Raw genomic sequence first — 14,430 nt, 5'->3', positions numbered from 1 at the left:
AATCCACTTTAAATGGATGAAGTGATGCCTGTGAAATTATTATTCTTTTCATAACCTGTACTTTTTTGAAAATGTTTCACTACACCTAAAACAGATTAAAAGTCAACCATACCTTTTATAATAAAATGAATGAAAACATGCTGATATCTTACATTGGGAAACCTGTATCCTTCTGGTTCCCCAAGTCTCTATCTTTCTCAACATTTTTAACTTGAATCTTTCGGTTGATCACATGATTTTATTTATTAGGGGCTCTCCCTTGTTTGACTGGATACAATATGGACTCTTAAGCCTGCTGGTGATGAGCCGAAAAAGGCACTGAGGCTTACACTGCATTCACCAATTCCCTCATTATGGGATTGTCCCAAACTCTTGAATCTGAAGATCTTATCCCTCATACTAGAATTCACGATGAAAAAGCAGCCTTTTCAGGTGCAAAATGGATGACAGTGTGATCTTTACTTTGTGATTTTTCAAATGCCCTGGGTCAAGGTGTCCTGATTCTGTCTGCTAATTGTTAGCTGGCCTTTTCAGCAAAAGCTACAACTCATTAAGTGGAAATGCTATTTTTTTCCAGGCAATGTTCTTTTTTTTTTTCTCCAGCCACAATGTATTAATATTTGCTGTTTTATTTCTGCAATGCTTAAAATATTTACCTTTGATACTTAAATACAAATAATTATAATTATGAATGTTAACATAAATAAAAAATGCAATCATTTCACAAGTTAGGAGTTGGAATGAAAATAATGCTGATTTATTAAATAAAAAGTGATAGTTATACTTTAAATGTAACAACAAATTGGGGGAGGATCCATATACAGTTTGCAGAAGGATTTACTGTACGATGAATACCACTAACTGGTAAAGAACTAGTAAAAATAGATATAAAGCAGATTTTCTTCCAATATTTTGACTTTATTACAAAAATACTACACAAAATATATATTTGTGTATTAATCAAGCACCTTAGTTATTCCCTCCTGGTTTGGGTTTTATTAACATTTCAATGTCTCTTCAAAACATAGTAAAGCTATTTGTGCTTTTTTGTATTGTAAAAGCAGTCCTTCATAACCACCTGCATAAAATCCCTGAAATTCAAACTGCAAACTCCCAGCCTTCCATAACACAAATCCCTTTCAGATTGTTCTTAAGGGTAGCTTGCAGCAGTGTCCGTTTGAACCTTTTTCTGCAGGACACTGGCACGAAAAGGTAGTCAGGGAGAGAATAGCCTGAGAGCTCCTTTTGGCACTGCTGAGTGAGCTGGCGTTTCTCATCGCTGACCTCTGCGCAGAGAGGCTGCGGGTCCTATAGAGGTCGGCTTGGGCCTTGCAGCACCCAAACCTGCTCAGTAGTATGAAGACATCCCTTCGAAATGCCCTGGTGAAGATTGCATAAAGGAAAGGGTTTGAAAAGGAGTTGATGGGATAAAAGAGGACCAGAAGAATCTTAGAATGGCTGATGGTGATAAGGGGCATGCGGAGCACAGCTGAAATCGCAAAGAAAGATATGGGTGCCATGCAGAGGAAGTCCGTGAAGATCAGCACTGCCATCCTCTTGGCGATCTTGGTGTCGCTGTTCTTGGTCGCCAGCTCGGGGTTGCGCACTGTCAAGTAAATTTTCACATAGCAGGTGCAAATCACAAAGAACGCAATCACGTTGAGAACGAGGATGAAGACGATGTAGCCCTGAGCCATGGGCGTCTCGATGTCCATCGGGAGACACATGCTGACTTTGCTGTAGCTGCTCACCCCGCCAATGGGTAGCAGAGCCATGAGGAGTGAGAATGCCCACCCGCCCGCCATGACGGCTGTGGCGTGCCGCAGGCGCAGCTTCCGCTCCAGCTGCATGGCGTAGGTGATGGTGTGCCAGCGCTCGAGGGTGATCGCAGTCAGCGTGTAGACCGAGAGCTCGCTGGCAAACACAGTCAGAAAGCCAGCAATGGTGCAGCCAGCTCCCGTCTGCCACTCTATGGCATAGTTATAATACTGGCATTTGGACTTGTAATCAGTAAAGGCAATAAGAAGCAAGTAGATGCCCATACAGAGATCAGCAAAGGCAAGGTTACACATGAGGAAGCGTGGAACGGTGAGCTTGTAATGACTGGTGAGCAGCACGAGGAGCACAACAAAGTTCCCAGCAATGGCAAAGATGGCTATGATCCAGATGATGGCTCTCAGGAAGTTGTAGCCCAAGATGTCCTCACAAGGGTTGAAGGCGTCTGGCTCTGGTGTACACTTAATATGGGTGTTTGTTACGCACAATTCAAGGTCTGGATAGTGGAAATTGATACCAAATATATCACTGCTGTCTTCTGAATACAGAAGGCCACTGTCAGAGGGATATCTGAAGTCAGAATTCAATAAATTAATAGAAACATTAAGTACAGTAGCAAGGTTTATGAATTAAAGTGCATTAAATATGTTTGCATTGGAAGCCAAAAACTGTCAATATTCATTATAAAAATGTACACATAATTACTACACTGGTACTTATTAACCCAACTGTGCTCTCCCTTGTTGTTAATCTTTCCTCATTTCTTAATTAGTGAAAAATGAATAATGAAATGAATGTTACAAAACAATTAATTGGTCTCATTCCTTTAATACATACAACACAGTAGATATTCTGACTGGCTCTATTTTTAACTCATGGAATTTTATACATATATTTGCATTTGAGAAGTGTCATTTTTAGCACACCTGTTATCATTTATAATGATTTGCTTTGCTGATTAGCAGAAAGGATTCTTGGAAACTCATTAAGAAGCTAATTAGCTGATTTTCTTTTTAATGTATTGTTGTTTTCTGTCAACATACAAATGACTTACAAAATCTCCTGGTCTGTGACACCTGGGCACTGCCTGGAGAGGTTCATAAAAGAGCCCAGAAAGGCTCGGTCTCTGTGTAAAAAAAGGAGAAAAATGGTTCATATTAAGTAGCATGAAATGTGAGACAATCATAGACTTCCTAAATTTTGTCTATAGGCATTACACAGCTTTAGTAAAACTTCAAATTTTTAGAACTATATTAAGTAATATACTGACAGCCATTAAAAACACAACAAATAAGTATTAAAACCAATAATATTTGTTGTGTTTCTGATACCTCTCAGTAAATTAATCTGTACTTCCTCTTCATGTTTATAGTACCTTGTAGCATAATGCTTTTATTCCTTCTAAATCTGGAGTTTTTGTGAAATATACAACATCTCTAGTTCCTACAGAGGTCACAGAAGCATATTTAGTGTTATAAATCTTCCTAATCAAATTTCAAATTTCACAACTCCCATTTTCTGTCCAGTCTCATGGTAGTGTGGCTGTTCTGAGAGAAAATGAAAGCCTTATTAGTTTAGGATTAGTTTTTTCTCTTTTTCTCCTACACAACCACTCCAGAGAGATTGCAATAGTGCTTCAGTGGAGAAATGATTTAGCAGTGCTATTAAAACTTTGCCTTCTTCTCAAAGGCTTAACTTAAGTGCACACAGAAAATTCATTGAAGTGCAGAGGACTTTTCTAACCATATGCTTTAAAATATACTGGTAAATCGCAAACTGTTTTCAAGGGAAAAAAAAATAAATGAGTAAAACCAGAAGCAGTACAAGGTTTTTCAGGTCCTAAAGTATTGCCCCCTGTGCTTATTTATGAAGTACATGTTTCATCAACAAAAATGAAGATGTAACTTTGTGGAAAAAACAACTTGTGTCAGAACCTGCCCCACTGTAAAAGACCTTGGTCAATGTTGATGGAAAATGTACCACACGCTTTGGAAAAAAAGGAAAAACAAACTCCTTACATTGATAAACCAAAAAAAACTATTTCACACTCCCTACACCATTGTTGTATTGATACTTGCCTACACACTGCCTACACCATTGATCAATTTATCATTTTCATGGTGTTGTTTTCATATTCTAGAGTCTGGTCCTCTCTTTTGGTCCCATAATGGACAGTGGAGACAGCTAGTCAAGCCTGCGCACACTGTGTGTGGCAGTGTATAAAGAGCCTGCTTACTCCTTTTTTGAGTGCCAGTTCCTGAAGGCACAGCAGTGGCTGGGGTAGGTGAGCTGGGCCTCCTGCAGGCTGAGGAAGCTGTCCAGTGGGGGCAGCGTCTTGAGGGCGTGAGTGGAACGTGCGGTCAGCACCTTCACAGACTGCAGACCCCAGGCTGGGAGCGATTGCAATGCTGTGGAGGAGACGTCCCTGAAAAACACACTGCTGTACTGTACTATTACACACACACCCCTACACTGGACCTTGAGCAAAAGAGGAGCCCCGTGATGCTCAGATCACGTTGCCTTGGGTATTTTTAGAGAAACCTTAAACCTTAAGTTAAAACATTCTTTTTAAATCACTAAACATCACAAAATATTAAGAAATGTTCATCTTAAAAAAACATTAAAATGTATGAACTTGTATCTAGCCTTCAGCTTTTTGATCATCAATTTTAATAGCTATGGCTTGTTAGTGATACAACTTTGTTACAATATTACCTGCCTATTTGCATAACCAAAAATAGCTACAATGCAATAACACACAGAAAGTGCAGACTCTGAAGCTGCTATCACCTGCAATTGCTTTAACCCACTATTGAATGACCAGGCATTTCAATGCCACACTGTCAGCTGTGAATGACATTTAATAATAAGGGATGCATTTCCTAGTGGTGTTCAGGCCTGGTGTCTTACAGTCATGACAGCTGCTGAAGATACCTAGTCTGCCTTCTCTCCCTGAGCTGTCAAACATGCCATATAGATGTAATTACAGGTTGTTGTGTAAAAGAAGCAAAAGGCTATGGTACAATTAATTTATATTTGTGCTGTAAACTGATATTTATATTTTGAGAAATAGAAAAATAAACCCAACTTTACTGTCAGGGCAAAGCTAGCACCATAGTTCTCTTACAGGACTTAAGAAATTGCTTTGTATTAACACTTTGTTGCAAGCAGGAATGATCTACCTAGCGAATGGAATATTTTCAATACTGGATGACTATCTTAGAATAGCATTATACAGTGTCCAGGTTAAATATTTTCCTCTTAAACATTCTCTTCATAAATTGACAGGACGACTGAGATTCAGTGATAAAGAAACATATCTGGTCTCCTCTTATGTGGAACAATTTGATTTCTTGTGATACAGAGCACCTAGGATGTGACAATATATATATCATCTACAATTAAAGCTGATAAGATGGGAGTCCATTAGCAAAGGTCATAATGACATGAGGTACTGTATAAGGAAGTGAAAAGAACAATGATTTTAGACTGTAGAATTCGAACCCTTTCAAATTTAGTATATTGCCTGCCATATTTGTTGGGCTTCTCTAACCACAAAGGATGTAACATTTGTGAACAAAAAATATTGCTATTACTCTGTAAGTAAATAGTATGGACCTTTTTAGGTTAAGGGATTGGTGTCATTATAGTATATAAGGTCAAAAACAAATAACTTACAGAATACTCGGTCCTGTGGCTCCACTGAAGGCATTTTTGTGAATTCTTCTCAGATACTTGTTATCTTTAAGAACTCTAGGATTAAAAGAAAGAGAAATTAATTTAAGGCAATAATTATTAAACTTCGTAAATTATACATTTTTAGGCAGATATGAATTTTTTTTTAAATAGCTCTGTATCATATAAATCTGGCTTTATGTTAATGTTTGGCTTAACCCACTTGGTTAATGGGCAGCCTCCTGGCCACAGGACGAGGAGGCTCAAACCCCATTCAGGCTGAGTGATCCAGGGACAGCTGCAAGGTGGAGATGGGGTGGAGGAGGAATGGCTGAGATGGATGGTGGTGATTAGGTACAGCTGTGTGTGATTGACTTGTTATCCTTCCCAAACTTCAGTTTATAACATCCATTAATGTAGTGTTATGTATGGAGCAGATTAATATTGGGAACATTCACTTAAGTGTATATTCACACAAATAATTGGACTAGCATTAATAATAAAAGTGGTATTTTTAGTTCTCCTCTAAAGGTGAAGAAGTTGCAGGAAGATACTGTATTTTCACAAGTGAAAAGGCATGAACCATCTTCTAGGCATGAACCATCTTCATCTTCTAAGATGAAATGCACAATTGTACATGTAGCATAATCATTTCAAAAACCTATTTCTATGATTTGACCCCACATGTTGTTTATCCATTACAATAAACATCCATTGCTAGTTTGTAGAGCCTTCACTTCTTTCATTTGTATATGGAAACAAAAGTGAAGGATAAAATATTGTTTTACAAAACTAATATATGGTACAGATGAGAAAACAGCACTGCACCGGCATTATAATCAATGTTTTGTCTGAAAGATATGTATTTACTGGTACATAAAGTACCAGTGATTACAGGAGACTACCACCCCACTGAATATTTGAAATAATAGTGTCAAAGTATGATGTGTTTTCTGGATAACTCCAGCAGCTCTGGGATGAAAGTGAATTTCATCACATCAGACTGTCAAGCTGTTTTTGAGGTTTACTGTTATATCATTTATGGATAGCTCTGAAGAGAAAAAAGAAATACGTACAGTTTATCCAGTTTTGTTCCATTGAAGGCATAACTCTGTATCTCTCTAAATCCATTTTTAAAAAGGTTCCTGAAAAACAAACAGTGAAACGTTTTCCTTCAGTGAAACTGAGGGAGAAAACACATACTTTTTGTACTCAGTTTCTATATGTGTTCTCTCAGAACCTTTACAATTCTGAATCTAATATTGCATTTTGGGTGAAATGGCATATTGCCAATTAGTACTACAGCTCTAGGCTCTTGAGTTCAAGTCTGAACTAGGATGGCTTCAGTTTGAAGTTTGCATGTGTCTGAGATGGTTTACATTTTCCGTTCCGAATCCTTGCTGATTCCTTGTCAGTAACAGTCATACTCATACCTGGTCATAACAGGAAAAAATAGTAGTTAATTCTGCTCGAACTCTTAATAATGTGACTGAATCCTTCATTAGATTAATTAGTCTACCACTAGCTGAACTACCATAATTTCCAGCTGTGTAGCCATTTAGGATTCCTACTTTTCTATACACCATGCAGTGCACTTTTTCATGTTCTTAAGCCACTGTTAATTTTTACTGATTCTTTAAAGGCTTACTATCATGGTGCAATGCACGTCACATCGTTAGAGAAGATGAGTTTGTTGTGCACAAAGCTGTATGTGTTCAAAATACGAGACCAGCATACCATCTTGTGGTAAGACAGACCAGCAAACCTAATTAATTTCAAAATTAGCCAAAGGAAGTATAAGGATTTTGCACTATTAAGCCAATATACAGTAATATAAGATATGAATACCTCTAAGGGCAGATCTATTTCGAAAGAACAAGAAACAGATTTTTAAGGAAAACCTAAACGTTATCTATTCATAAAGGTTACTCTACACCTTAGTAAAGGTGATTAAGATAAATAACGTTCTTCACAGATTTACCTTCCCAATTCTTTACTCACATTAGTGAATACTCTTCTGTCATTCCCAGAAAGGCATTGGGTGGGATTGTGGTTATGTGCATGTTATCACCCAGTTCCCTGGAGAAACAAAGGCTAGTGAGATGATCAGACTAGCTCCAGTGGTTGTGGGCAATCAGCATTTTAGGTCTAATCAACAGTTATCAGGTTCCAGGTGAGCCTGCTGCATACTCACAGAAGAAAGGAGGATTCCAGCGAGGAAATCATTGTCAGATCAGGGAACACTCTGACTCCAGTGTTACAGATACTCCTGGTTAAAGGAAACAATACTTTACTTCTTAAAAATAAAGGTGGAAAGTACAGACAATGGCACAATGCAAGCAATTGGAAATCCTACTATCTAAAAGACACTGGACATTATTACGAAAACATGGAACATTATCACAACAAACTCACACCAATTCTTACAGATATTTTAACTTTGTTAGATTAGTGAATGCCCCCTTCTCAATGGCCACAAGCCGATTTGTATTCTGTATTACTCTAAAAAGAAAGAACAGAACAAACAAGTAAGGATTCAAACATTCAAGACAATAACATAACCAAAACCTAATATTGAATGCTGCGTTATGCTGTGTTTAATGGCTTAAACTCGTGTTTTCTTTTAGCTTTAAAGATTTAGTCTGGGTTGTCATGAACATTGTTTGTTAACAACAAATTGGACTCCACATGAAATTTAATTAACCTTTGTTTAGGTTTCTCAATCTCCTCTTTTCCATTTAATCAACACGATTCTTTTACAGCAAGCCTTCGGTGTTAATACTGTAGTAGAAATGTCATTATCAAGTCCAGAAAGACACTTACATTTCATAAAGGTTGGGGAGATACACAAATGCTTGTCCTTTTATTCGTTTGATTGAATCACTCTGGACAATTTCGCTGTGACAGAGACAAGGAGAAATTATCAGAGGTAATTATTGAGTGGATATGCTGTTTGTGTTTTTGTTACTCACCAAACCAATAAACATGTACTGTATGTTTAAAAAATAATAAATATCCATCTGGATATTGATAGAATGTTTCTAGTGTCATTTTGATTAACTGATCATTTATGACTGACCATAATACACTCGATTGACTTTGCATAAGTACTCAATCACCTAATTAGTAAGAGTTAATTGGGCACAGGAGACAAGATGCACAGAAAAGAGCTAACATGCCCCACGATTATCAAGAGAATAACACCTTTGTGCCATTGTTACTGTATGTTGGAAGAAGTACCTCAGTGAATCACTAGTAGCGAAGTAAAGTCCTCTTAAGGGATGAATCACAGTTTTATATAGATGAAGTTAATGCACATCACAAAGATGAGCAGAACAATACACTAATTCTTGTTTAAAACAGAACACATATGATGGCCTGGTCAGGAGTGTTTAGGTGCTACAGAATTCTGCTAGTAGTGGTAGATGGTATCCCGAATGCCATTTATCATGTAGCATCCGTGATCTGCAGGTTTTCAGCTTGTATTGTTTCTAATGGTGGCCACACTCACACATGCTACTAGTCTGTGAGTTTTATATTAGAAATGTATTATATTGATGAGAAACATTAATGATTAACATTGGTTTGTGTCAACAAACAACTGCAAGTAAAGAATAAAAGAGTGTGCAGCCAAATTTCATGTGCTAAAAATGGATGCTGTTTACTTCTGATCATGTCATTCGAAACCCATAAGTCCACATTTCAGGGAAGATAAATGGCTTCCAGGTTGAAAAGGTAAACAAGACACTGACCTGACCTTGTCTGTAATAGCTCCTTACTACTGGCGTCAGTGCGGCAGTGCTTTTCGTTTCAAAAACCTAATTTCATTTTTCTCCACAGTCTTTGCATCTGCCTTAATTATAATTTCAGAAGATGTGCGCTTTTCCATAATTAACATGTCCTTTAAATTGTATTTGCAAATGCAAATGCTATTTAAAGAAAAACAGAAATTGGATTTTCATACTGTCATCTACACAGCCGGTGCAAAGAGTTTTCGATACCCATTCGCACAGATAATTATAACATTCCACAATGGATTACAATCTCCCAGTCTTGTTTTCTCTCACACACTTAAAATTTGTTTTCAAACTTTCTTTAAGATGTACAATGGCAAACTGTTTTGCGCCACCAGTGTATAACAGCTGTAATTTTCTTGTTTTAAGTACAACACACAAATTGAATATCTCAGAACTGCCAAACATAAAAACACTTATAAACGCTCTTATAGGCATTCAGATTATCATCATATTTTTATCCCTGCATGATGGTATAATTTCAAAGAGCTGTTGCCAGTCGTAGCAATAATGTAGTTTAAAATGACTATGGTTCAGACTGCCCAGGTGGCATATACAGGTATAATTACTATTTACAGGTGACATGAGCTTGTGCCTTGCATTGTCAGGTGCAGAGCCTTGTATTAAGTGTAATTTAAACTCTTGTCTTGATTTTGCAGTCATTGTATTTTGAGGGGCAACACAGTGGCAATTAGTGCCTGACAGCTATTGTGTCTTGCATTCAATTCTGGTCTGGGTGAGCTTTCTATATGGATTTGTATATTTTCCCCATTTTAGTGTGGGTTTTCTCCAGGGTCTCCAGCTTTCTCAAGTCCAAAGACATGTTTCCAGGTTAACCGTCATCTCTAAACTGCCCCTGTCCCAGTGTGTGTGCCTTGTAATGGACTGTTGTCTTGTCTATGGTGTAGACCCGCTGTGCATTCTGTGCCTGCTGGACTGGGCTCTGAAACACTGTGACCTTCTACAAATAAAGTGGTTACTAAAATGTATGGATATAGGTGCTTTAAGGAAGGTGATATGCAGAAGCATGTTAAGTAGTATGAATAGATTGACTGCAGTATGCAGAGCAAAGGAGAAAACAGTTAACTTGCTGCAGTGTTTTTGCAATATTTAGAATGCTCTTAACTGTTCCTTATCATAAACTGATCAAAAATCAAACATTTGTTCAAAAAACCTAAGTCTACAAGGTCAAAAACAGAGCTCAGAAAATGAAAGGCGCCAATAATGATATCCTGTATTATCATTTGTTTTTTACTGAAACATTCATTTATGCATGCATTTCAGAGAAACTATGGTCAGTCACCGTTACCTTTACAATAATCAGCGCTACTCCCTGTGTTTGTGTTGTAAAGTATGTTGCTATCATTTATTCTTAAAAATGTGAGTCACCCACGCGAGTTGGACTGTTTAAACAACCAGAAAATCTTTCACACTGCAAATACATTTGTCAATATTATACTTTATAGTCCTTATTACAACACGCTAGAGAATATTCTGTTGTCTCTTGAGATGGCAAGAATATCAATGCAAACACATGGAAAAATGAAATACAGCCGGGCCTGCTAGGAAGGAGAGGGGTAGATGGGAAGCCAAGCAAAGGATCCACAAATGCATTGATAGATCATCTGCACTTATCTATTGATTGATGTGTACATTCTTTTCTGAAGTAGAGCCTTTGGTTCCTCAGCAAAGGACAGTCACAGCTGCTGGCACAGATTCCTGAAACACTCTGCAATCCCTGCTCCTCTTATTTAAATTTTTAATCACACAGTAAACAAGACACATGCTGCTAGGCCTAATAAATGGGTCCCAGGTAATTGTCTTTATGCTTTTGTGCATATTAACAGGTTACTGTTCTTGTAGAATCCTTTTTGTTTCTTTAAATAGGTAATGACATTTTCTAATTTAAATGAAAAATGCACTTCACCTTCTTCATCCAAACAATGTTTCTTTTGATGTGTTCATTCTGTATTACCACCAGAGGCAAACATTGTTCCTAGATGTTACTATTGTTCTTGTCAAGTCTGTATAATGAGTCTATTTGTACAATAAATTGCTCAATGGCTGCCTTCCTACATATCTAACATGCTCTTTTCACAGGTGTCTGAAATTGTTTCATTAGACATCACCAGAACATATTAAAATTTGACCAATACATATTCATTTGCATTCATTTTTCTTGCAAAGACCCACCCATACAATTATAATAACTACTTATTCCAATGCAGGCTCACAGTGAGCTGGAACGTATGCCATCTAATATGTTCACATGAGACAATTTAGAGATGCCAGTGAACCTAAACAAGATCTCTTTGGACTGTGTTAAGACATTGGAGCACGCAGAAAAAATCCATGGGGCCACAGTCAGAAAATGCAGACTTCAGACTCAAGGCAATCCAGTCCAGAATCCAAAAGCACTAACTGCCCTTAGTGCTCCTTTGAGACTCCTTAAGACCCTTGAGACTCCTCTGCAAATGTATTTTAAAGATTCAATGTTTTTATAAGTACCATTTTAAAAATCCATTCATCCAACCATTTTCTGATGCAATACGATGCCAGCAAGGATAGGTGCAAAGCAGGAAACACCCTAAAGAAGATGCCAGTCTATTGCAGGGAACACACATACACACCAGGGCGGATTTTCCTAGAGCCAATTAACCTACAAGGTTGTCTTTGGAATATTGGAGGAACACACTCCATGCAGACAGCACCCAAGATCTGGAATTGAATTTAGGACCCCAGTACTGCAAGGCAGCAATCCTAATAACTGCACTTCCATGCTGCCCAATATATGAATATCCCACATTTGTATCTGTTAGCTATTAAAGTTGACAGACATCTGAAAGGACTGTGCAGATATATGGGGATACAACACTCCATTTTATCCACGCTTCATTAAGAGCTGATTTGGAAGCACAACACACTACCCACACACACACAGTCCCACACCCTCCCCATCAGATAGATTTGGCCATCAGTTTGTCAGTTCAGGAAAGAAGCATTGGATCTGCTTTTCTTATTACAAACCTACCAATATCCAAATAAACATCATTTTCTTGAGCAAGCGTCTCAGAAATATATAACTGAGTTCTCCAGAGCACTATTTTAAAATGATCACAGAAGAAAACATTTTTTTGAAAATATTAAGTACATACCGCAGACCGGTTATTCAGAAGACAAAAATATTTTCAAGTTGTAGCTTATTTATATGAAGCAATGCAAAAGCACCAGGGTGGTGAACATTCTTCCAATGGCATAATGAAGTACTGTATATCTTGTAATATGCCAGCACTTTCACTACTTTGTATTGCAACCTGTTTCACCTGATGCTGTACACGGTCTTATCTAACATGCTTGCTGCAATACAGTCTTTTACCACTAGACAGTATTTTCAGTAAGAGACACACAGTACATTAATCACATTCGGAATAGATTGTTTTGTTTCATAAATCAAACTGACACTGCTGTGTCACGGTAATCCTTACAGGGCTACTGTTCATAAAAAAACTCATTTAATAAGAACTGCAAATGGATTTCAAACTCACATTCTCGACACATTGATCAGTCCAGTGAAAGCACCACTTTGGATCTCTTCGAAAGGAAGATGAGTTAATCTTCTAGAAAAAAAAGAAAATGGATTTAAAAACAGGGAGCATTTCACAGATAAGTTATTTACAGCAGTGACTAGTTTTCATCCAACCCTACACGTCTGAAGTATTTCAACCAGAGAACAGTTAAAAAAAATTGGTGATCTGAACTTATAAGTCAGCCCTAGTTAGCCACTTTTGAATCAACATTTAAAATCTGTGGATATAGGCAAATTAAGATAAAAGAGATAAAAGAGAATCACAATCCCTGTACAGTTTGTTAATGATAGTGCAACTTCACTTTAATGGTAGTGTAGAAGTCATATCAGAACAAACAACAACAAAACACAATTCTTTGCTAATAGATGAAGGAGGGTGTGTCTCAATTTCAGTTTCCGACTAAAGAATAAACACACAGTCACCCATTCCGATAATGTATATATTGCCACATAATATACGTTTACAGTGATTCTAGCACAATCACTGATTGAAACGTCGAAGTAATATTTCAAATACTTAATGCAAACTAAAAGTGATTCATACCTAATAAATAACTCAAGTAAGAAGAGAAAGAAAACGGTTGCACTTCCTCTTATAGACAACGCAACAGTTTGCTTCTTTAAAAAAACAATTCCTAAGTAAATGAGTGGGAAACTTATTTTCCCTCAAGTCGTGCCATTTCAACTCCAGTAACTATTATCCTTTGAATAACAAACAAGCTGACAAAAGTATAACATTTCTTCCGTTATTTGACTTGTATTACGTCTAACTTTCAAATAACTCATGTATGATAAAGTAAACAACCATTTTATGATGACACTTAACGTTCTGTGCATAGATTCTAAAATACATTTACATATTCCTCTGTACTACTGTATTTCAAACAACGGAATTCGAAAAGTATTCGAGAAGTACTTGCAAAAGGGATAGATAGCATACAGTACTTACAAATTTCTAATATAAGAAAAGTCCCCTTTGGATGCGAGTTGGGTTTCTCTGGTACAGATGATGCTGTCCTCTGAACACCTACAGATCCCTGGACAGGAGAAACTGAGGGCTGACAGACTCACGTGTAGCACACAGGACAGGGCAATCACCTGCCCGACACTCCGCACAGCCATTCCGACAGACTTTTCTCCCAAAAATGTATTTTGAAGGCAAAAGAAAGTAAAGCAGCTGTTGCAACCAGTTCAAGTAGTACTCACGATCACTTTGACATGCCCAGATAGTCTTTTGTACCTTTTCTTCTCCTACTCGGGATATTGAAACGTTTACGTCATCACTTTTGCAGGCTTGTTCTGGTCGACTGAGGTAGTGTATAATCTTGCAGGTTTGAGCGGAATTCAATTCCCGTACGCGTGCAGAACGATCTTATAAAGTTTCAGAGGTCTTTCACTTCGGGAATAAATTGCTTCTTTTTCACAGTAAAGCTCTTGCTTTAGCTTTACATCGTGTTTTAATTCACTTTCATTAACACAATTTTCCTGTTGCATATTAATTTCAGAGTTCAGTGATGGACCTTGGTACTTTATCCTAACCCTCAGTAACAAAACTATTACAAAGAACAAGACACGTAGCTGATATAAGATATAAATTCA

At 37.4% G+C, this 14,430-nt stretch overlaps 1 protein-coding gene across 1 annotated transcript; it reads right to left on the bottom strand.

Moving 5' to 3' along the window:
• Positions 1–817: 817 nt before the first annotated feature.
• LOC148820112 (lutropin-choriogonadotropic hormone receptor-like) lies at positions 818–13,953 on the bottom strand. Its single transcript, XM_088934313.1, has 11 exons — positions 13,781–13,953; positions 12,791–12,862; positions 8,275–8,349; positions 7,879–7,953; positions 7,646–7,720; positions 7,453–7,530; positions 6,528–6,596; positions 5,455–5,529; positions 4,013–4,201; positions 2,831–2,902; positions 818–2,346 (listed from the first exon to the last, which is right to left on the bottom strand). Exons 1-11 carry the CDS (start codon positions 13,951–13,953, stop codon positions 1,140–1,142), a joined length of 2,160 nt encoding a protein of 719 aa, XP_088790439.1. The 3' UTR covers positions 818–1,139.
• Between the last annotated feature and the right edge of the window lie 477 nt (positions 13,954–14,430).

The sequence above is a fragment of the Atractosteus spatula genome, chromosome 15, assembly GCF_055471065.1.
Source record: "Atractosteus spatula isolate fAtrSpa1 chromosome 15, fAtrSpa1.hap1, whole genome shotgun sequence".
Taxonomy (NCBI): Eukaryota; Metazoa; Chordata; class Actinopteri; order Semionotiformes; family Lepisosteidae; genus Atractosteus; species Atractosteus spatula.
Note: the sequence above shows the minus strand (reverse complement) of the source record. Positions and strands in the feature narration are given on the sequence as shown.

What these genes read in the sequence shown, in the direction of transcription:
- LOC148820112 (XM_088934313.1), bottom strand. Translation starts at nt 13,953, where the DNA reads ATGGCTGTGCGGAGTGTCGGGCAGGTGATTGCCCTGTCCTGTGTGCTA. An exon ending in CTCCCCAACCTTTATGAAAT is followed by an intron (nt 7,954 to 8,274) that starts GTAAGTGTCTTT and finishes CTTTCTTTTTAG; the next exon opens with AGTAATACAGAATACAAATC. An exon ending in GGAACAAAACTGGATAAACT is followed by an intron (nt 5,530 to 6,527) that starts GTACGTATTTCT and finishes TTTTAATCCTAG; the next exon opens with AGTTCTTAAAGATAACAAGT.